Raw genomic sequence first — 20,566 nt, 5'->3', positions numbered from 1 at the left:
CAAAACAAAACATCAACCATTAAAAACTTCCCTAAACAGGGCTGCCTTCAGATGTCTTCTAAAAATCAAATACCGTATATACTCGAGTATAAGCCGACCCAAATATAAGCCAAGGCACCTAATTTTAGCACAAAAAACTGGGGAAAACTTATTGATTCGAGTATAAGCCGGTTCACCACACCACAAACCTGGTGGTGGCGGCAGCTCCTGCAGCCAATCAGAAGCCGTGGAACTCCCGTTGGACGTTCGGCTTCCAAAATAATGTTCGAAAACCGGAACACTCACGGTTTTCGATTGTCGGGAGCCAAAACGTACGAGTTCCGGGGTGTTTGTACGACTCTACTGTACAGTGGTATCTCTGGTTATGAACTTAATTCGTTCCGGAGGTCTGTTCTTAACCTGAAACGGTTCTTAACCTGAGGTACCACTTTAGCTAATGGGGCCTCCTGCTGGCGCTGCACCGCCACCATGCGATTTATGTTCTCATCCTGAGGTAAAGTTCTTAACCTGAGGTACCACTTCCAGGTTAGCAGAGTCTGTAACCCAAAGTGTTTGTAACCCGAGGTGTTTGTAACCCGAGGTACCACTGTATTAGGTTATGGTCTGGTTAACTACAATAACAATTTTCTTTATCTTTTTCTCTTCTGTAATATATAGAATTATTATTATTATTATTATTATTATTATTAGTTTTGTTTTCTACATGGGTACCATTTTTTTCTTCTTTTTATGTCTAATCTTACTCTGTGCACTTGTAATTATGTACTCTTTGTTTTTCAATAAATATTTTTTTTAAAAAAAACCACTTAAACAGAAATAAAACAAGCGGCCCACCCTGTTTGCCTCTTTGAAGGAACTCTGTAGGTCACCTGAGTCCTTACCTGGCCCAAGGATGTGCCCAAAGATCAAGATGAGGAAAAAGACTGAAGTGACGTATGTCATCCATGGCATGGTTTCCTGTGGGAAAAAGTTGAGCGTTCTTCAGACATGTATGAATGAGAGTGCCTGGCACGCCTTAAATTAAAGCAGGAGGGAGGAGCACTTCTCAGATTGAGGGCCTTCCGAACCACAAATCAGTGGCGGGTGGGACAGAGGCAAAAGTGGGTGGACAAGGGGTTATAGAGTTGGACGGGTCCTCCCCAGGTCATCTAGTCCAACCCCTTGCAATGCAGGAATCACAGCTAAAGAAGCCTTGACTGGTGGCCATCCAACATTAAAAAGCCTCCTGGGAAAGAGAGCCCATTGGAATCTCCCTTTCCCAGTAGGCTGGTTTCACTCACATTCACACATGTCTCTCTAAACTCCATCAAGACAAGCGAGAGGCGTGATCAGGGTTCAAGGACACGTTCTGGACAGGCAAAAAACCCTCCTGGTTAAAGCACAGCCAGAGAGCGGTGTGGCCTGGTGAGAGGGGGTGTGGCCTAGCGAACATTCTGAGGGCCAGGCAAAGAGAGCCAGAGGGCCACATTTGCGCCCCTTCCCCAGCCTGAGAGACCCCACCCCTGGATTAAGATCCAGGCAACTCGGCATTTATGTGGGGGTTATGTTCCAAGGCACTTGCAGCAGAGCATCGAGGGCTGGGAATGCATTGGGAATGCAAGAGCCAGATACATTTTTGCAGGAAAGACCCGCCAACAACATTCCTTCCCGCTCTTCCACCCGACACAAAATCTGAGTGGATTTTCAGCTGCCTTATCCTGAAGGAAACCAATGCTCCATCTGGCTCAGTTTGGTCCACACCAGGGTTTGCCAAACATGGGTCTCCAGCTCTTCTTGGACTACAGCTCCCATCATCCCTAGCAAGCAGGACCAGTGGTCAGGGATGATGGGAATTGTAGTCCAAAAACAACTGGAGATCCAAGTTTGGGAAACCCTGGTCTACACTGACCAGCAGTGGTTCTTCAGGGTTTCAGATGCTGCGGTGGACTGAACCTGGGACCTTCTGCATGCCAAGCAGGTGCTCTGTGATGGAGCTACAGCCCTTCCCTTGCTGGTGACACTGGCTAAATCACACCAGGTTTTGATCAGCAAACCTGAAGTTCGAGGGTCATGGTTAACAGAATGCAGAGGATGCTGCATATCGCAAATCCAGTGAGGAGGAGGATCCTTCGCCCCACTAAATCCACTGTATAAACCTAGAGGGTATAAGAACAGAGAAGAAAGAGAGTTTGCGTACAGAAATGAGAAAGAGAATAAAATGAGGCCACCAGGAATCAACAGAGGTAACTTCCATAAACAGGGCTGCCTTCGGATGACTCAGGGGTCCCATAACTCCATATACCCTCCAACGTGGTTGGCGCTGTGGTCTAAACCACTGAGCCTCTTGGGCTTTTTGATCAGAAGGTTGGCGGTTCAAATCTGTGCGACGGGGTGAGCTCCTGTTGCTCTGTCCCAGCTCCTGCCAACCTAGCAATTTGAAAGCACTCCAGTGCAAGTAGATAAATAGGTAGTGCTGCGACAGGAAGGTAAAGGGCGTTTCCGTGCGCTCTGGTTTGCATCATGGTGTCCCGTTGCACCAGAAGCGGTTTAGTCATGCTGGCCACATGACCCGGAAAGCTGTCTGGGGACAAACGCCGGCTCCCTGGGCCTGAAAAGCGAGATGAACTCCACACCCCATAGTCACCTTTGATGGGGCTTAACTGTCCAGGGGTCCTTTACCTTTACTTTAGCCTCCAATATTTCTCTGATGAAAATAGGGACATCCTAAGGAAAACCAGGACAGCTTCTGTAAATCCAGGACTGTCCCTGGAAAATAGGGACACTTGGAGCATCTGCACATGTCCTATAAGGGTTCCCCCAGGGATTCTTTGAAGTGACAACAGCGCAATTTTAACACCATTTGAAACAGATTGGAACTTTTGATTTTAGGAAGAGAGAGAGAGAGAGAGAGAGAGAGGCTTACCACGATCATCAGCGAGATTGCGATGAAAATACTTGCCAACACAGTGATATACCGGGCTTCCTGCTTCTTGACCCTCAAAGTTGCATAGATTCTCTCTGAGTAATAGAACACCTGGAAGCAAACCACAACTATGTAATGCCCTCCAACCGAAGGAAGGGATGGCAGAAGATTGGACAAAATCATGGCTTTCAATGGCTGCTTGCCATGATGGCTACCAGGTGCTGCGGACCACAAGAATGGGCATGGGACCTGCTTGCGGGTTTCCCAGAGGGATCTGGTTGGCCGCTGTGAGAACAGGATGCTAGACTGGGTGGGCCATTGGCCTGATCCAGTAGGCTCTTCTCATGGTCTGATGCTCTTAACTCCCAGACTGCCAGCATTTTGTGGGACCGAGTGAAATGCATCCTGGGATATATATATATACGGTATTTGTATTCTGCAACATGTCATTAACCCATGTGTCTGCAAACTCCAGAGCAGTTGTAGAACCTGTGGCCCTCCAGATGTTGCTAGACTACAGCTCCCATCAGCCCCAGCCAGCATGGCCCAAGAATCAGGGAGGATTGTGGGAGCTGTAGTCAAAATCCCACCAGCGCTTGTGGTTAGGGATGGCTGAATCTGTCCATTTTGGTTTCTCCCAGTTTCTCATTTTTCCAAGTTGGAGTTCCATTTCTACACATTTATTCTTCACCAGCATGCTTTTTTATTTTTTGCTAAGTCCTCCTAAAAATTCATCAGCATTTTAGTGCATTTTCTCCCAATTAAACATATTTTTGGATACAGTTACCCCTAATATGCACATACCTGCAAGGCAATTTAATATAATACATATTTTGTGTTATTTTCACCAATAGATGCACCTTAATGCACACTTTAATCCTACTGCATGCACTTTTGGGTATGTTAGTTAGTAAGACAGAGAACTGCATTGCAAAATTCAAAGGAGTGCAGATTTTGATGGAGGGCTGTCTTTTAGTTCTGATATTGCTTTGGAAAGTATGAATCAGGCAAGTCTGCAATGAAATGAAGGCCAAATCAAATTTATCCTCCATCTGTAGCTGAGAGGTGGACAAAAACTTGTCTCTACTTTTTGCACACCTTGCATAATTTTATGCAACTCTATTGAGCCACCTATGCCTCGCCTTTTCTCCGAGCCAAAGCAGCCACTCATACAGTGACACAGCAGGGAACCTCTTTTTTCCTGGGCGATGTTCTCAGCTTCCAGGAGCCTTTAGTCCAGGGATGGGGGAACTTTGACCCTAAGGATGTTGCTCAGCTGTAACTCCCATCAGCCCCTGCAATCCTGGCCAATAGCTAGAGATTATGGGAGCTGTAGCTCAGCAACCACTGGGAGTCCACAGGTGCCTTAGACCTGGACTAGAGTCTTCTGGGAGCTGGGAGCACCACACAGAAAAGGAGGTTCCCTGCTGCATCTCTGCATGAGTGGTCATTCGGATGAATATTAACACTTGCTCAGCCTTCTAGCCCAACTGGGAAGCTGCCTCTCTTACCGCATTGACACCTGTGAGCTGTTGGCCACTCATGAGGATGACCACGGAGATGATTTGCCAACGCATGGCTTGGTTGCACAGCAGCTTCATCCCGTTCATCTCCTTCTCCACCCTTACCGAGACGTTCTCCTGGTGGAGCTCCTCGAGCTCACTCTCCACATCATCATGGCATCTCAGCCTCTGCAAGACTGGAAGGGAGCAGGGAATGGATTTATGCTGAGCCACCAGGGCAGGAAGAGATGAAGAAACAACATTGCGGGAAAATAGGGGTAGAGCTTTGTATGTCCCAGGTTCAATCCCTGCATCTCTAGGTAGGAATTGGGGGGGGCGACCCCTGCCTTACACCTTGGAGAGCTGCTGCCAGTCAGTGTGGACAATGCCTCCTCTTACTGAGCCAGATGGGCCAATGGTCAGAATATATAAGGCAGCTTCCTATGTTCCTATGTGTTGCCACCCTGCCCTGCTGCTCCTGCTGCCCCTGCCTGCTCTGCCACCTTTATGTACCCTGCCACCTCCACCACCGACAGAGAAGCGCCACCGCCACCAACGCTGATTTCAAGCAAGATTGCACTGACGGGGGGGGGCGGAGAGCTCTCACCCCAAATCGTGTGAGATCTTGCGCACTCCACAAGATCTTGTGTGATTTCAGGCGAGCTCTTGCCCCAAGTGGACACGATCTTGCCTGAAATCAGTGCCAACAGCAGAGACGGAAGGGCAGGCAGGATGCCCAAAGGGGTGCTACCTGGTAGGGCTTCTGTTGCCTGAAGCAATGGACTCACCTGCCCAATGGCTGGGCCAGCTCTGCCCTCAGCTTTGCAAGCAGAAGCTTAAATTTCAGTCCCCAGCATCTCTTGGTGGGACTGGGAGAAGCTTCCTATCTTCCTCACCCCCCCTTGTGTCTCCTGAGGATGCTCCCAGTGCTGTATATGGGAGAGCGGGAGCTGCCAGCCTTTGCCCAGAGACTCCCACAGGCCTCTATGTAGGGTCCCCATGCCGTAATGTTCCTGTGCACTCAAGGCGATTGTACCTTGCCTGGCTTTCACCTCATCATTCCTCTGAATCAGGAGAAACCTTGGGCTTTCGGGGAAGCTGGGCAAGACGATGACTTGAAACACCGCCAGGATTCCAGTGAAGCACAGCAATAGCGGCCAACCTGTACAAGAAGATGCAGTTACGACTGGGGGTGAGAGAAGGCATCCCTTTCCTTTCCGCCCTCTTTCCAACTCAAGCTGCACTGTTTCCTTTCCTCTGCAGTTTGCCTTCTGCCAAAAACAGTATTTTCCCTCTCACTGTCCACTGTGTGGGAATTATGTAACCCACGGCATTTGTGCAATTAATGACGCAAATTATGTTGCCTTTACGCTACTACATTTTGTTCGTTTCAGTGCCAAGGAAACTCGATGCAAATTGCAGAATGGTTTGTCAGGGATGAGCAGAGAAGGAATGGTGGAGACCGCCTCCCCAGCCTGACCCTTCCAGAGAAGAGGAAGACAGTTTAGATTGACAGCAGGGGTTTGAGGCAGATGAGGGGGAAAGTTGGGAAATAATGGGAGAGAAGGTGGATGAGGAGGAAGCAGCAGCAGATGGGGCAACAGCTGACAGACACAGTGTCTTTTGAAACCATTCCAGACCTACCCTCTCCCAGAACCCGGCGAGCCTTGAAAGTAGGAGAGCAAAGAGCTCAAAGACAGAGGGCACATAGCAGCACCCATAGAAGTGACAAATGAGGAAGTGAGAGAGACGGGTGGTGGAAATTCACTCGGGACAATGCCAATATCCAAGAGGCTGGGTTCTATAGCCTCTCTCTGTAAATACTGAATAAAAATAGGACGGTAAAAAACATTCCCTTGTCTTTGTACATTCCTGGACAACCAGCACCTTGACATGGATGGACCATAATCCATGATGTATCATTTGCAAATAGAAAGCCACGGCAACAATGATTAAGTTTGCCAGATTGATTGATTTCCACTCCAGTCATGGGATGGATAAGCAAACATCATTGATGTTTTATTGTGCTTAAATACTTTGTTGGGAGCCGCCCAGAGTGGCTGGGGCAACCCAGTCGGATGGGTGGCATATAAATAATAAAATTAGCATCATCAGGGGCGCCAATTATGGGGGGCTCTGGATGCCACCACAGGGCCTCCCCCCACAACTTCTGAGGTCTTGCAAGGCCTCAGACAGCATCTCCAAGGCCTCAGAGATGCTTTCTGATAACTTCTGAGACCTTGGAACCCAACTTCCAGTGGCAACAGAAACTGGGGGGCTTTCTGAGGTGTTGCGAGGTCTTGGAACCTGACTTCTGGTACCACCACAAATCACGTTCTGAGGCCAGGGGGCGGGCGTGACATCATGACATCACATTACAACCTGACATCATGACTTCACGCACACTGGGCACCCATAATCTGGGGCCCAAGTTGACTCCCCTGATTCTCATCATCATCACCACATAAACATAAGATTATAAGAAGACCTCTGCTGGATCAGGCCAATGGCTCATCTAGTCTAGCATCCCCATCTCACAGTGGCCAACCAGATTCCTGTGGGAAACCCACAAGCAGGATTCGACCCCTCTCCCCTCCTGTGGCTTCCAGCAACAGGTATTTGGAACTGTGGAGGCCGAGCATCGCCATCCTGGCCAGCAGCACCCGCAAGTCCTGCTTCCTTTTCCTCCGTTTCTGCTGAAACTCTCCAACATCCCTTGCGATGATCTGCCAAGGTTACCTTTCTCAGTCCCGAGAAGCTCTTGAAGACTAAGGATTTGTGAGACCATGACGCCAATGGTGACAAAGATCATAGGGACCGTCATAATGGACCCCCTCATGTTTCTAGGGGATATCTCTCCAAGGTATAGTGGGACGATGCAGGAGAACATGCCTGGTTAGATGGTAGACAAAGGGACGGTTAACAGCATGGATGGGACACGGCAACATTTTCAAGGAACATGGGAGGTTCTCCCGCTGGGAGGACGTGGCCAATTGATCTTCGCCCCAGCTTTGGGTGGCATTCTGAAGAGTGGCATTCTGTGCCCCTGCATGTTGGGCAGCGGAGATTGGTCCATGATGTAACAGGCATTTAAACTGCTACTTTTTGGGGGGTGAAATAGACATTGCAATAATCAATAAATATTTGATGGCAGGGGCAAGGAATCTTTGGGCTGGGGACCAAATGCAGCACCCCAAGCCTATCTATCTGGCCTTCAGGACTCTCCCCAAGATGCACACCTTCCCCCCCCCCAGGGCACACCCTTCACCATCCCAGCTTTAAGCCCTCCTCCAGTGCTTCCTGCCTGGCTGGAATTGAACCCTGATAATGCCCCTTGCATTATTTAAATGGCTTTGCTAAAACCACTAAGCCCAGGGCCCTCTCTCACCTGAGCACATTCCAGTGACCAAGCGTGAAAATATGGTGTATTCATAGGCATGTATCACAGCAGAACATCCCATGAAACCAGCAGAGAATATGGACATAATGTTATTTATTACCAAGGCCCCTTTCCTGAAAAGACAGGGAAAAGGGGTAGGAGAGGTAGAGGGAGCCAATACATGTACAGTAGCATCAAACAAGCAGGAGAGGAGCTGTTGAATTGCAGTAGGGTCTTTTGGTGGGCAATTTGGTCTATTTTCAATAGTTATGGGAAGGACAAGGAGCTATGCAAGGCAGGAGAGCTCCTGGAAACCCCCAACTACTGTAAACCCCATTCAACCCCCTTCTTTGACGTCCGAGACTTCAGCTGCCAACTTCACATGGACTAGCAACTTGCTTTTGCATCTCCCCCCCCCTCAAATTTTTTTATTGATTTTCCAAATTTATAAACAAACAAACAAACAAACAAAAATCCTAACTGTAATAATTCCACTTTTGTTAACATTATTAAGTGACTTCCTCGAATCCCCCTGGCTGAGTTTCAATGTGTATCATTGTAACGGTTTTCCAAAACTAATTTCTTATAAAATTTACTTAGTCAAGTAACATCTTTCTTTCTTTTCATATTAACTTTAAACATATTATTCTATAACATCACATATTTAAATCCTAAGCCAATCTGATACTTGCAAGTATTTCTATTTAAGTTGCTTTTGCATCTTGGCTAGGGATGGGCAAATCTGTTTATTTCCATTTCCTATTTTTTCAGCTCTCCACATTTTCACATCTGTTTGCATTCCCCACCCCAAATGTCCCCTAACAAACACCTCCTACCCCACTACACAGGGGCAGGGAATCTCCAGCCCACAGGCAGACTTGGCCTATGAGGCTGTTTCCCTCAAACCACACCCACTTGTCCTTGCTTGACCTCATACGTAACGTCAGGTGTGGGGCAGATAGAGGCATAGCTGCCAATGCATGGGGAGGAGCCTTAAAGTAGCATTGGCAAGGGAAATCAGACATTGGTTACACCACCCATCAGCTTGGTTAAAACAGAAGCCTTGGGCACTTCAGAGCACACCATGGGCTCCTGTGTGACGCTTTGAAGTCTTGACATTGGGACTTCAAAGCACCCAATCACCTAATGCCATTGTGACATTTGGCTACTGACAGGCAAGCAGCTCCAAGGCCAGAACCAGAGAAGCATCTGGCCTGCAAAGACTAAAAGGACCCACCCCTGTGCCATAGCCCCATAAACATATTCCTTCTTTACCTGCCGTATCTGTCCACCATGAAGCTGACCAGAAGGGACCCAATCAGGCCTCCAAGGGAATAGATTGCAATGGTGAAAGTGTAGAGGAAATCAATATAGTCTTCTTCATCTACGTTGGCCTTCTTCCTCTGCTGATACGTGCCATTGTAAAAGTTTGCTATGAGCTAGGAAAGGGAGGAATAGATAAGAATGGTTGCACTGGGGGAGCAGAGCCCTTTAATGGACTTGATTTGCCCACAAATAAAGTTCTGGTATCCGCTCAACTCTTTCGTGCAATAGTGTCAGGGACCGTGCTGAGGAGGAATGGTGGGAGCCTGAAACTTCCCAGCAGGAGGACAGTATAGATTTGGAACAGGTTGTGCAGCTTCCCGCCAAAGAATTGATGCTTTTGAATTATGGTGCTGGAGGAGACTCTTGAGAGTCCCATGGACTGCAAGAAGAACAAACCTATCCATTCTGAAGAAATGAGTGCTCACTGGAAGGACAGATCCTGAAGCTGAGGCCTCAATACTTTGGCCTCCTCATGAGAAGAGAAGACTCCCTGGAAAAGACCCTGATGTTGGGAAAGATGGAGAACACAAGGAGAAGGGGACGACAGAGGACAAGATGGCTGGACAGTGTTCTCAAAGCTACCAGCATGAGTTTGACCAAACTGCGGGAGGCAGTGGAAGACAGAAGTGCCTGGCGTGCTCTGGTCCATGGGGTCACGAAGAGTCGGACATGATTAAACGACTAAACAACAAAGTGCAGCTTCCCAAACCACCTCCCCTGCTTCCTCCTGCTGTGAAGCATAATCTCATGGGACATGGGACACATGGTGTGGGCATTTTGGGTGCTGCCCATTCGCCTGGAGGATTTTCGTTGGCTGGGTTTTAAATCTGAGGGCAAATTGGCACTGTAGCAGAAATGCGGAAGATAGAATTGCTACCGATGAGGTGTAGGTGGCCTTGCACAATTGACCCTTCATATCACCCTAAGCAGCGGCGTTTCTGATGCTGACTCCCGCTGACTTGATTGCGGAGAGAAGTCTGGAATCAGAGGCAGAAGCTGAAATCAGTAAGTGGGAGGGGAGAGGCCAAGAGCCAGGTTGGTGAAGAGTTGGTGTGTCTCTCCCTCTGCTACGACAAGCTCCCCTCCCTGCTTGTCTCCCGGAACCAGAAGAGGGCTGAAACGGGTGGAGCAGTGGCAGGTTGCGTGCAGGAGTAGTCTCTGATTGCTTGGGGAAAGCTCCAGAGAGGATGGTACTTGGAGAGGCAGGGATTTGATGGGATAATGCCTAACAGAGATGAGCTGCCGTACTCACTAGGCCTGACACTCAGCCAATGCTGTGCAAATTGTGTTTTTGCTAATAAGGTGGTACCTTGGGTTAAGTACTTAATTCGTTCTGGAGGTCCATTCTTAACCTGAAACTATTCTTAACCTGAAGCACCACTTTAGCTAATGGGGCCTCCTGCTGCCGCCGCGCCGCCGGAGCACAATTTCTGTTCTTATCCTGAAGCAAAGTTCTTAACCTGAAGCACTATTTCTAGGTTAGTGGAGTCTGTAACCTGAAGCGTATGTAACCTGAGGTACCACTGTAAAGAGTTTGCTGCTGGCTCGTTCTTTGACAGGTGGCTAAAAAGCTCCTGTTTCATGCTGTTTCAGATGACATGGGGTCCCTGCTGCAGAAATAGTAGCAGATCTTTGACCCTCTGCAATCCCAGACCATTACATGTCTGATCTTACCGTAGATGGATGGCTGGCCACCCAGAGGTTGTAACCATATTGTAGAGATGAGCCAGAGGAAGTAAGCAGGGTAATTAGCAGAAGCTGCCTTGTCAGCGCCTATGGGAAGGAGCAGAAGCAGATACTGAGGCCTTTGAGTGTAGAGGGCGAAGCATTAATACATCCTTTTAAATTGATGGTTTATTCAATACATGTAGAACTTCAGAAAAAGAAACTTAAACGCATAGTAAAAGAGAGGTCTGATGCTGTCCTGGTTTGGTCTAGCAGAGAAATCCAAAAAGCAAGGATCTGGGCCAGACATTTCAGCAGCACAAACATCTCTAAGTGGCAAAGGCCAGACTTTTAGAAGACTTCTGAAGGCAGCCCTGTTTAGGGAAGCTTTTAATGTTTGATGTATTACAGTATTTTAATATTTTTTTGGAAGCCGCCCAGAGTGGCTGGGGATTATTATAATATAATAATAATAATAATAATAATAATAATAATAATTATTATTATTATTATTATTATTATTATTATTATTATTATTATTTGGGTTCTTCCTGCAAGGAAACATTTCCATAAACTAAGGAATTCACATACAAATGAACGAATGAAAAGTCAACATCGTTTCCCTTGCGAATGTTACATGGAAGGAAAAAAAAAATACGAGGCATTACACTTACACTGTAAAACAAGAAAACCCTTAATAAAATATTTTTTTAAAAAAAACAACATCGTTTCCCTTGCTTCCCAATTGCTAGTACTCCAACAGAAATTTAAAGACAAAGAATATATGTCAACATAAACATACTTTCACAAAATCCACACCTTGGGATAAACAGGAAGCATCATACAATCATGGGTGTCTTCATTTGTAAATAAAATAAAGGCGTGCTATATTGCAAAAACACTGGTTTCTTGCAATATGTTTTCCTGTTCTTTTCTTTTGTTTGCATGCTAATTTCCCCCCTTTCTTGTTCTTATTTACAGACATTAATAAGTACTTTAAAAAGGGAGGAAAAAGCAAACTAATAATTAGAATTAATTAAGAATATGGGACTAGATGTGTCATTGGCTTGATTCAGGAGGCTCTTATGTTCTTACATTTTTACCATTAATTTCTGGTGTTTCTGGTGGATTAGAGGATCCATGGGCAGTTTGTACCCAGTAGTACCTTTAAATCTTTAAACCACCAATTACCAGTGCTTTCCCCCTAGAAAAATAGGTGCCGGTGTAGAGAAAGTGTGCAGGGAAAAGAATACGGGGGGGGCTCCTCACTTGTGCAGCTCTGGGAAATAATTAAGTAATTTAATTCATACCAGGAAATGGAGTGAGAGAGCTGGAGAGTCACAAGGAGACCCTCCCCAGAGCCTGAAGGGGACTTCAGTGAGGGTGGAGAAGAGACAGGAGATGTAGCAGGGCTCTGTTTAGACTGCTCAGCCTCCCCGCCCAGCAGCTGATGCATGTGGCAGCCCAGCAGCAGCTGCTTCTCCACACATCCTCCAGCATCCAGCCAGCCTCAGAGCCATAGCTGTCAACTTACAGATTTGAAAATAAGGGACCAGCAGCCTCGAAAATAAGGGATCAGCAGCCCAAATAAGGGATTTTCCTGGCACAGGTATGTTCAACTTCTGAGCCCCTCCAAGCCAAAGGCAGAAAGCCCAGCCAGCAGCCAAACAAAGCCTCAAGCGGTGGTTCCCACAGCGCAGCAACCCGGCAAAGGGGATGCAGCAAGGAAAACCACCGTCACCTCTCCGCTGGGAAGCGCTGAGCAAAGGCGAGTCCCTAGGCAACGCGGCCCATTTGATAGGCACAAGGCATGCAAGCTCCACCCCCCAGTCGTTCTTAGACTCCTTATTGGGTGAGCAACGCAGCCAAGCAACACAGTTGGAGCCTCCCTCCTCCCTGGCCAGCAGGGAGGGAGAGGAGCTGCTTCCTTTGAAACCTGGGAAATTTAAGGGACATCATCAATAAGGGACAGCAGCAGGACACGGCGCTGGGATAAGGGAGTTTCCCGCCAAATAAGGGATGGTTGACAGCTATGCCCAGAGCTCCAATTCCAATTGTGGATATATTGCGGTACAGTATATTTTTTTTATTTGGATTGGATAGAGAGTGTCCGAGAGGGCATTTAAAGGGTGTTTGGAGGGTGCTCCCCACTTATGCGATTTTCAGTTATGTGTATGGGGCACCGGAATGCAACCACTGCAAAAGTCGGGAGTCGCTTATATATGCATCTGATCTGAGATGCATGTACAGTCGCACCTCGGAAGTCGAACAGAATCCGTTCCGGAAGTCCGTTCGACTTCCGAAATGTTCGGAAACCAAAGTGCAGCTTCTGATTGGCTGCAAGAAGCTCCTGCAGCCAATCAGAAGCCACGGAAGCCCCATCGGACATTCGGCTTCCAAAACAATGTTTGAAAACTGCAACACTCATTTCCAGTTTTTTATTGTTCTGGAGCCAGAACATTCAACTCCCAAGGCGTTCAGGAGCCGAGGTACAACTGTATTTGAAAAATGTCCTGCTGGTCTCAGTGAAAGAGACCCGGAAGCATTTTGTCCTCTTACACCCTGCTCTGCTACTTTATTTCCTCAGTTATTCTCCTTTGTTTTAGCAATAATATTGTATGAGGCAAGCACCCTCGCTATATCATTTTAGACAGCAGCCTGACCCAGACAAAAGGATTTAGTTATGCATATTTGGTTTGAAACATTTTGCTCATTTTAACTGCATTTTACTATGTAACCCATTTAGCCTTAAAAGAGTTTTCGCATTAACACATTCCCGCCCCCCCCCCCAATAAATAAAATAAATACATTTGATGGGATTTCCTGCCAGACCTGTTTGCATTCAGGAAACAAACAGACATCAGTTTGTTTAACAAAACCTCGCTGGGTGAACAAACCCTCTGAACTTACCCATTTGCGGGATCCTACGGACTTTCTTCTCCTTGTTGAAATGCTTGCCGTGGATCTTCGATACTGAGTATCAGATGACTGGCTTACCTGGGGAAAAGGGGAAAGTTATTGACTGCTGCAAATTACTTTAGAACATAGCATTAGCCTTCTGTTGCCTTCTTGGTAGTTGTGCCCGACCTGTGGAACGACCTCCTGTCAGATGTCAAGGAAATAAACAACTACCAAACTTTTAGAAGACATCTGAAGGCAGCCCTGTTCAAGGAAGTTTTTAATGTATGATGTCATATTGTGTTTTAAGTTGTTGGAAGCCACCCAGAGTGGTGGTTCGGTAGCATATAAACAAACAAACAAATGTTGTTGTTGCCATTATTTAATATATTATAAGGTAAAATATTATAAGGTATAAATATATTATATCCTGCCTTTCTCCCAAGTAGGGATTCAAAGCAGCTTACAACATTTTAAAAGTTCAGTTATAAGGTACAGAGTAAGAAATACACACTGGTTAAAATAAATTAAAGGGTGCCACAACACAATTAAAACCAGCAATTAAAATACCTGTCAGGCTTCAGGGAATCCGATCCCCCCCCCCCGATGGCAGCCAAAAAGCAGATAAACAAGAAGAGTTCTTACCACGTCATTTATTCAGTATTCACAGAGACAGATAGGTAGCCGTGTTGGTCTGCCATAGTCAAAAAAAATTTTTTCCCTTCCAGTAGCACCTTAAAGACCTACTAAGTTAGTTCTTGGTATGAGCTTTCGTGTGCATGCACACTTCTTCAGATACTTCTTCAGATAAAATGGTATCTGAAGAAGTGTGCATGCACACGAAAGCTCATACCAAGAACTAACTTAGTTGGTCTTTAAGGTGCTACTGGAAGGAAAAAAAAATTTTTATTCACAGAGAGAGAGAGATGAAGGAATGCAGTCTCTATTAAATAATGGCATCGCTCCGAGTAAAGTCCAACCCCCTCCGTCATCCCTGCGATGGCTGAACTGAGCTTTCTGCCTCTGAGTTTTCTGTTCTACTACTCTCAATGCCCGCCTAGTCCTGGAAGAGGGGGGCTCGGGAAGGCTTTCCAAAGACACTGAGTCTGTCAGCTGTTTCTACCCCAGCGCTTCTTCTTCCTGCTGTTCTTCTCCCAATATTTCCCTCCTGCAGCCTCTGAACTATGGCCTTCTGCAAACCACTGTTCTAAATCTATACTGTCCTCCTGTTCTTGGGAAGGTTCAGGAGAAGGGAGGTCGGCCCCTACCATTCCTCCTCAGTCCAGTCCCTGGCAATACCTGGACACCTGAGCCTAGATAGCTCAGTTGGTTAGACCATGGTGCTGATAACGCCAAGGTTGCAGGTTCGATCCCTGTATGGACCAGCTGCATATTCCTGCATTGCAGGGGGTTGGACTAGATGATCCTCAGGGTCCCTTCCAACTCTACAGTGCTATGATTCTGTGCTACCATCAAGGCCAAAAAACCACTGATAGCCTTAAGTAAAGGTAAAGGGACCCCTGACCATTAGGTCCAGTCGTGGCCGACTCTGGGGTTGCGGCGCTCATCTCGCTTTATTGGCTGAGGGAGCCGACGTGCAGCTTCTGGGTCATGTGGCCAGCATGCCTAAGCCGCTTCTGACGAACCAGAGCAGCACACGAAAACGCCGTTTACCTTCCCGCCAGAGCGGTACCTATTTATCTACTTGCAGTTTGACGTGCTTTCGAACTGCTAGGTTGGCAGGAGCAGGGAACGAGCAATGGGAGCTCACCCCGTCGCAGGGATTCGAACCGCCGACCTTCTGATCGGCAAGTCCTAGGCTCTGTGGTTTAACCCACAGCGCCACCCACGTCCCACGACTGATAGCCTTATCCCCCATCAGTTTGCCATTGGAGTGTAAAGCATCCAAGTTGGTGGCCATTGTACAGCTTGTGACAGTGAATTCCGGAGTTTAACAATGGCTACTAACCACAATGGCTATGTTCTATCTCCTCTGTTGGAGGCAGTATGCCTGGGAGTGCCTGGGAACCACAAGTAGGGTGAGTTGCTGCTGCACTCAGGTCCTGCTTATGGGCTTCCCATTGGGGCAACTGGTTGGCTATGGCGAGAACAGGATGCTGGACTAGATGGTCCTTTGACCCGATCCAGCGGACTCTTCTTATGGGATGTCACTTACAGTACATCCTTCCCTGTCCTCCCTGTTGAGTTTGTGTGCAGAGATAACCTTGTCCCGCTGAATATCTCATTGGTATACATCTCCCATCATACCTTATCCTCTGTCAGGCTGGCAGTCGAGGGTTCGAGTCCAACATTTGGAACGTCCAACTGGTTCTCCAGTTCTAGGTTGTTGGCAGTCATCCTTCCTTCTTAGGCTGGGTAGGGGACAGAGAGGCAAAGGACATGCAGACTAGCCCAAGCTTTCGGAACTGGTGAATGGCGGAACAGGCAGCCAGGCTCTATTTCCCATTGGAACAAGTCATTCGGAAGGTTCACGGCGTTGCAAGAGCCAATCAGGGGATGGTGGCTGGAACATTCCAGGGGAAGCTGTTGACAGTTGGAAGGCCCAATAAAGGACGCCCATGTCGGAGCGTATCAGATCTGAATGATTTGCAACCTGAGTAATACAGCTGGTGTAGCATAGCTGCTCAGAGGTTGCCTGCAGAGTATTAACAGGATTATGTATCCTCTCTGCAAGAAACCAGGCTAAGGGACCATCAGCAAATCCTGATTTAAAACCACCTTTAACACAAGCACACGAAATGGCCTTAAGAAAGCCACACACTCTGAGTTTAGCACCTCCTCCCCTCCAAATTTCAAAGCGGAAGTTTGAAATGTTTATACAACAACAACAATATGACCTTCACCCCACAACAATTAAATACAATATTAAATATATTGATCTACTTTACATGATGGTTGAAGATATAAGAAGTTCATCCCAGAAGGGATGGAACGGCGCTGCTTTCATTGCCTGGAGCTACTCTTCTTTTGCTAGAATTTCCCAAAGTTCACATTAAATCCCGGAGGATTTTAAAGGGTAATATAATAATTAGTATGGGGCTTTCAAGTGTTTAGCATTCGTATAGCGCTTATGGGAGGAAACATTACATTTGTGGGTTTGTTACTTTAGAGAATAAAAAAGAGGTGACCTGAGAAGAGATGTATAGAATTACGCATTGTGATATGGAGAAAGAGGATATAGAAAAGGTTTTCTTCCCCCTCCCCCTCACATAACACTAGAACCCCGGTCCACCCAACAAAGCTGAGTGTTGGAAGATTCAGAACAGAGAAAAGAAGGACTGCTTCATGCAGTGTGCAGTTAACCTGCGGAACTCCCTCCCACTACAGGCAATGATGGCTACAAAACTGGATGGCTTTATAAGGTAAAGGTAAAGGGACCCCTGACCATTAGGTCCACTCGTGGCCAACTCTGGGGTTGTGGCGCTCATCTCGCTTTATTGGCCGAGGGAGCTGGCGTACAGCATAACTAAGCTGCTTCTGGCAAACCAGAGCAGCGCACAGAAACGCCATTTACCTTCCCGCCGGAGCGGTACCTATTTATCTACTTGCACTTTGACGTGCTTTCGAACTGCTAGGTTGGCAGGAGCAGGGACTGAGCAACGGGAGCTCACCCCGTCGCGGAGATTTGAACCGCTGACCTTCTGATTGGCAAGTCCTAGGCTCTGTGGTTTAACCCACAGTGCCACCCATGTCCCTTGGCTTTGTAAGAGGTCTACACAAATTCATGGAGGACAAGGCTATCATTGGCTACTAGCCAAGATGGTTGTACTGTGCTTCCATAGTTGGAGGCTGTGATGCTTCAGAAGTCCAGGTGTTGGTAGCCACAGAAGGGTGCTCTTGTGCTTGGGTCCTACTTGCCAGTTTCTCACAGGAATTTTGGGGAACAGGATGCTGAACTAGCAGGGCCATTGGCCTGATCTAGCAGGTTGCTGTTAGCAAGGTAAAAAGGTAAAGGACGGTTAATCCCAGTCAAAGGCGACTATGGGGTTGCAGTGCTCATCTTGCTTTCAGGCCGAGGGAGCGGGCGTTTCTCCACAAACAGCTTTCTGGGTCATGTGGGCAGCATGACTAAACCGCTTCTGGTGCAACATAACACTGTGACAGAAACCAGAGCGCACAGAAATGCCGTTTACCGACCCACCACAACGATACCTATTTATCTACTTGCACTGGCGTGCTTTCGAACTGCTAGGTTGGCAGGAGCTGGGACAGAGCAACAGGAGCTCACTCTGTTGCGGGGCGTCAAACTGTCAACCTTCTGATCGGCAAGCCCACTGGCAACCCACTGGAACCTTCCGCAGAATCCAGCTCCTGAGCCTTTTGATCCCTGGTTACTTCCGCAAGCTCCAACATTCCCTGACGTCCCAATTCTGCCTCCCTCACCTCACACAGGCCTTCTTCTGGGCCATCTAACTCCACCTCCGTCTTTGCTGGCCCCACCATCTCTTTGGAATCCACCCGTCGCCTCCATGGCATCTCCTCCACATGCCTCATGACTGAATTTAAGAAACCTTTGGGACACTTTTATCTCAGGCCTTCGAGGCAAAGGCGTCAATTGTGGCTTCTCGCAGCAAATTGTATCTGGGAGCTCATTGGGATGGCCTTGGGACCATCTCCCAGCCTAACCTACTTCACAGGGTTGTCGTGAGGGCAAAATGGAGGAGAGAACCATGGATGCTGCCTTCAGCTCCTTGGAGAAACAGGCAGGATTGTAATTTTGTGGTTGTTAGAGCCTGGATAGCTCACTTGGTTAGCGTGTGGAGCTGATAACACCAAGGTTGTGAGTTTGATCCCTGTCTGCAACAGCTGCATATTCCTGCATTGCAGGGGGTTGGACTAGATGATCCTCAGGGTCCCTTCCAACTCTACAATTCTATGAAAAGAAACACACAGACTTCCTGGAAACAGGGATATACATCACACATGGATTTATTATTATTATTATACTTCAGTTTATACAGCATGTGTTATTATCAACAAAAATGTAATAATGATAATGAAGGCTGAGCAATAAGCACCAATAGAAAAATAGCCTGAGGTTAGACAGTTTTTTCTTTTAAAAAAAGATATTGAGGAAGCCGAGTTCATTAGTTTCAATGGGCCTACTCTGAGCAGGATGGCCATTGGGCCTGTTAGAGGAGGGATGGGGAACTCGTGACGTTGTGGGAAGGATGGGGGACTCCTGATGTGGGAGTCCAACTCCCATCAGCCCTAGCCAGCATGGCCAGTGGTCAGGGGTGATGGGAGTCACAGTTCAGCAACATCTGGAGACATCTGGTCCCCCATACGTAGATTACAGGTGCTTGAGAGCTGGACGCATCATCCAGAAATGAAGTTCCCTGCTGTGTCTCTGCATGAGTGGCTGATCCAGCTTTTATTAAGACTGATTAAAACACGGATGAGTAGCCTATGACCCGTCAGGTAGGTGTATAAGCCAATAGTGAGAGGTGGTGGCAGTCGGAGTCCGGTGTAGGAAAAAGAAGGAATAAAGTCCAGGCTGTTCAGTCAGACCAGAAGGGAAACTGCTGCGATCACCAATGGGCCAACCGAACAGAATATCTCTAAATCGCTGCATGGACTGTCTCCCAAGTTCCTAGTCCTCTGAGATTTGCATGAGCAGGAGGGTCCTGGTCATTCGGATTGCCTCGGTCCTCCTGATATCCAGGAAGTTCTGGCCGCTGGTTTCCGGGATCTGCTTGAAGGCATAAATTAAGATGGCTACGCAGAGAGGCCAAAAGAGGAGAAAGCTGTAAGGCTCAATGTCTATCTGGAGAGAAAAAAGAGAGAAAAAGATAGAGAGATATAGGACTTGGGCACGATATGGAATGTGTGTAAGAGAAAAGGATAGTAGCAGCCACACCAACTCAAGCAAAATGGCAGGCAGCCCATGCAAGCTGTTTAACGGGGCAGAGATCGGAGGCACTTCTCAGAGCAGTTTGGCAAACTGCTCTCTGAAGCACCCTTGTTCAACACAGCTATAGCAAGGTTTAATGGAGGGGGCAGGTGCTTCAGAAAACCAGTCTCTGAAGGAGGAATGGCTTCTGAAAGTAACGGACTATGCAGAAATGGCAAAGCTGACAGCAAAACCAAGAGATTGAAATGACAAACTTTTTAATAGATGAGTGGAGGCCTTTTTGGGACTATTTGAAAAAGCATTACAGCCAAATGAAATTGCAGGCAGGATTTGAGATATGAGCAGTGGACGAAAAACGATAAAACAATTGTACTAGAAGGATTATTATTTTTTTGTAATAGAGAAGAGTTTGTTATATAACGCAGCAGAAAAGGGTTTGAATAAAAACACTGGGTGGGTGGGAAGCAAATCTATGAAACATGGTCATTATGTAATTATCTAATTTGAGAAATTTTGGAAATCTTTATCTGAAATTGCAAAGGAGGCCAGCTACAGAATGCACATTTAACGCAGCAAAGTCAACACACAAAAAACCATTATCTTAAACATTTCAAAAGAAAACATTGCTAAAGGAAGTCAAGTATCAAATGCACATTTAAAACAGCACAATTAGCAGGAGAACAAAATGTTATCATAAGCATAGAACATTGCCACTGCTGCTCCCAATGGTCCCTTATGGCAGGTGGAGTCTGTGGAAGTTCAGGTTCAGTGACCTGGGACTCCTCTAAGAGAACCTTGGATGTATTAGCCAAAGCCACTTACCTCCATCTGAAGGAACACGACTCCGATAACGAATTTGCAGAACCAGTGAACACAGCCCCCAGCCATGAAGGCAGTGGACCGGGATGACTGAAGGAACAGTTCTGCTACAATCACCACTGGAACTGGATCTGGGCCGGGAGAGAGAGAATGCCCCATTTTCATTTTCACTAATAATAATACTATAATATTTTTTTATT

At 47.1% G+C, this 20,566-nt stretch overlaps 1 protein-coding gene and 1 long non-coding RNA gene across 2 annotated transcripts in view; one reads left to right on the top strand and one right to left on the bottom strand.

Moving 5' to 3' along the window:
* LOC310768093 (uncharacterized protein) overlaps positions 1-20,566 on the bottom strand; it is a 49,368-nt gene that overhangs the window by 4,521 nt on the left and 24,281 nt on the right. The window contains exons 11-23 of the mRNA XM_083625803.1: positions 20,370-20,497; positions 19,370-19,460; positions 15,941-16,038; positions 13,685-13,771; positions 10,784-10,882; positions 9,059-9,222; positions 7,793-7,917; positions 7,144-7,296; positions 5,441-5,566; positions 4,414-4,601; positions 2,903-3,013; positions 2,034-2,135; positions 882-957 (exon numbers count right to left, since the gene is read on the bottom strand). Of these exons, the coding sequence (XP_083481929.1) occupies positions 882-957; positions 2,034-2,135; positions 2,903-3,013; positions 4,414-4,601; positions 5,441-5,566; positions 7,144-7,296; positions 7,793-7,917; positions 9,059-9,222; positions 10,784-10,882; positions 13,685-13,771; positions 15,941-16,038; positions 19,370-19,460; positions 20,370-20,497 (1,548 nt within the window). The remainder of the gene's footprint in view (positions 1-881; positions 958-2,033; positions 2,136-2,902; positions 3,014-4,413; positions 4,602-5,440; positions 5,567-7,143; positions 7,297-7,792; positions 7,918-9,058; positions 9,223-10,783; positions 10,883-13,684; positions 13,772-15,940; positions 16,039-19,369; positions 19,461-20,369; positions 20,498-20,566) is intronic.
* The window catches only part of LOC310769618, a 100,999-nt gene that overhangs the window by 57,186 nt on the left and 23,247 nt on the right, over positions 1-20,566 (top strand). The gene's annotated exons all lie outside the window — the stretch shown is intronic.

The sequence above is a fragment of the Podarcis filfolensis genome (assembly GCF_964270895.1).
Source record: "Podarcis filfolensis genome assembly, chromosome: 8".
Classification (NCBI taxonomy): Eukaryota; Metazoa; Chordata; class Lepidosauria; order Squamata; family Lacertidae; genus Podarcis; species Podarcis filfolensis.
This window is presented reverse-complemented; position numbering and strand designations above follow the sequence as displayed.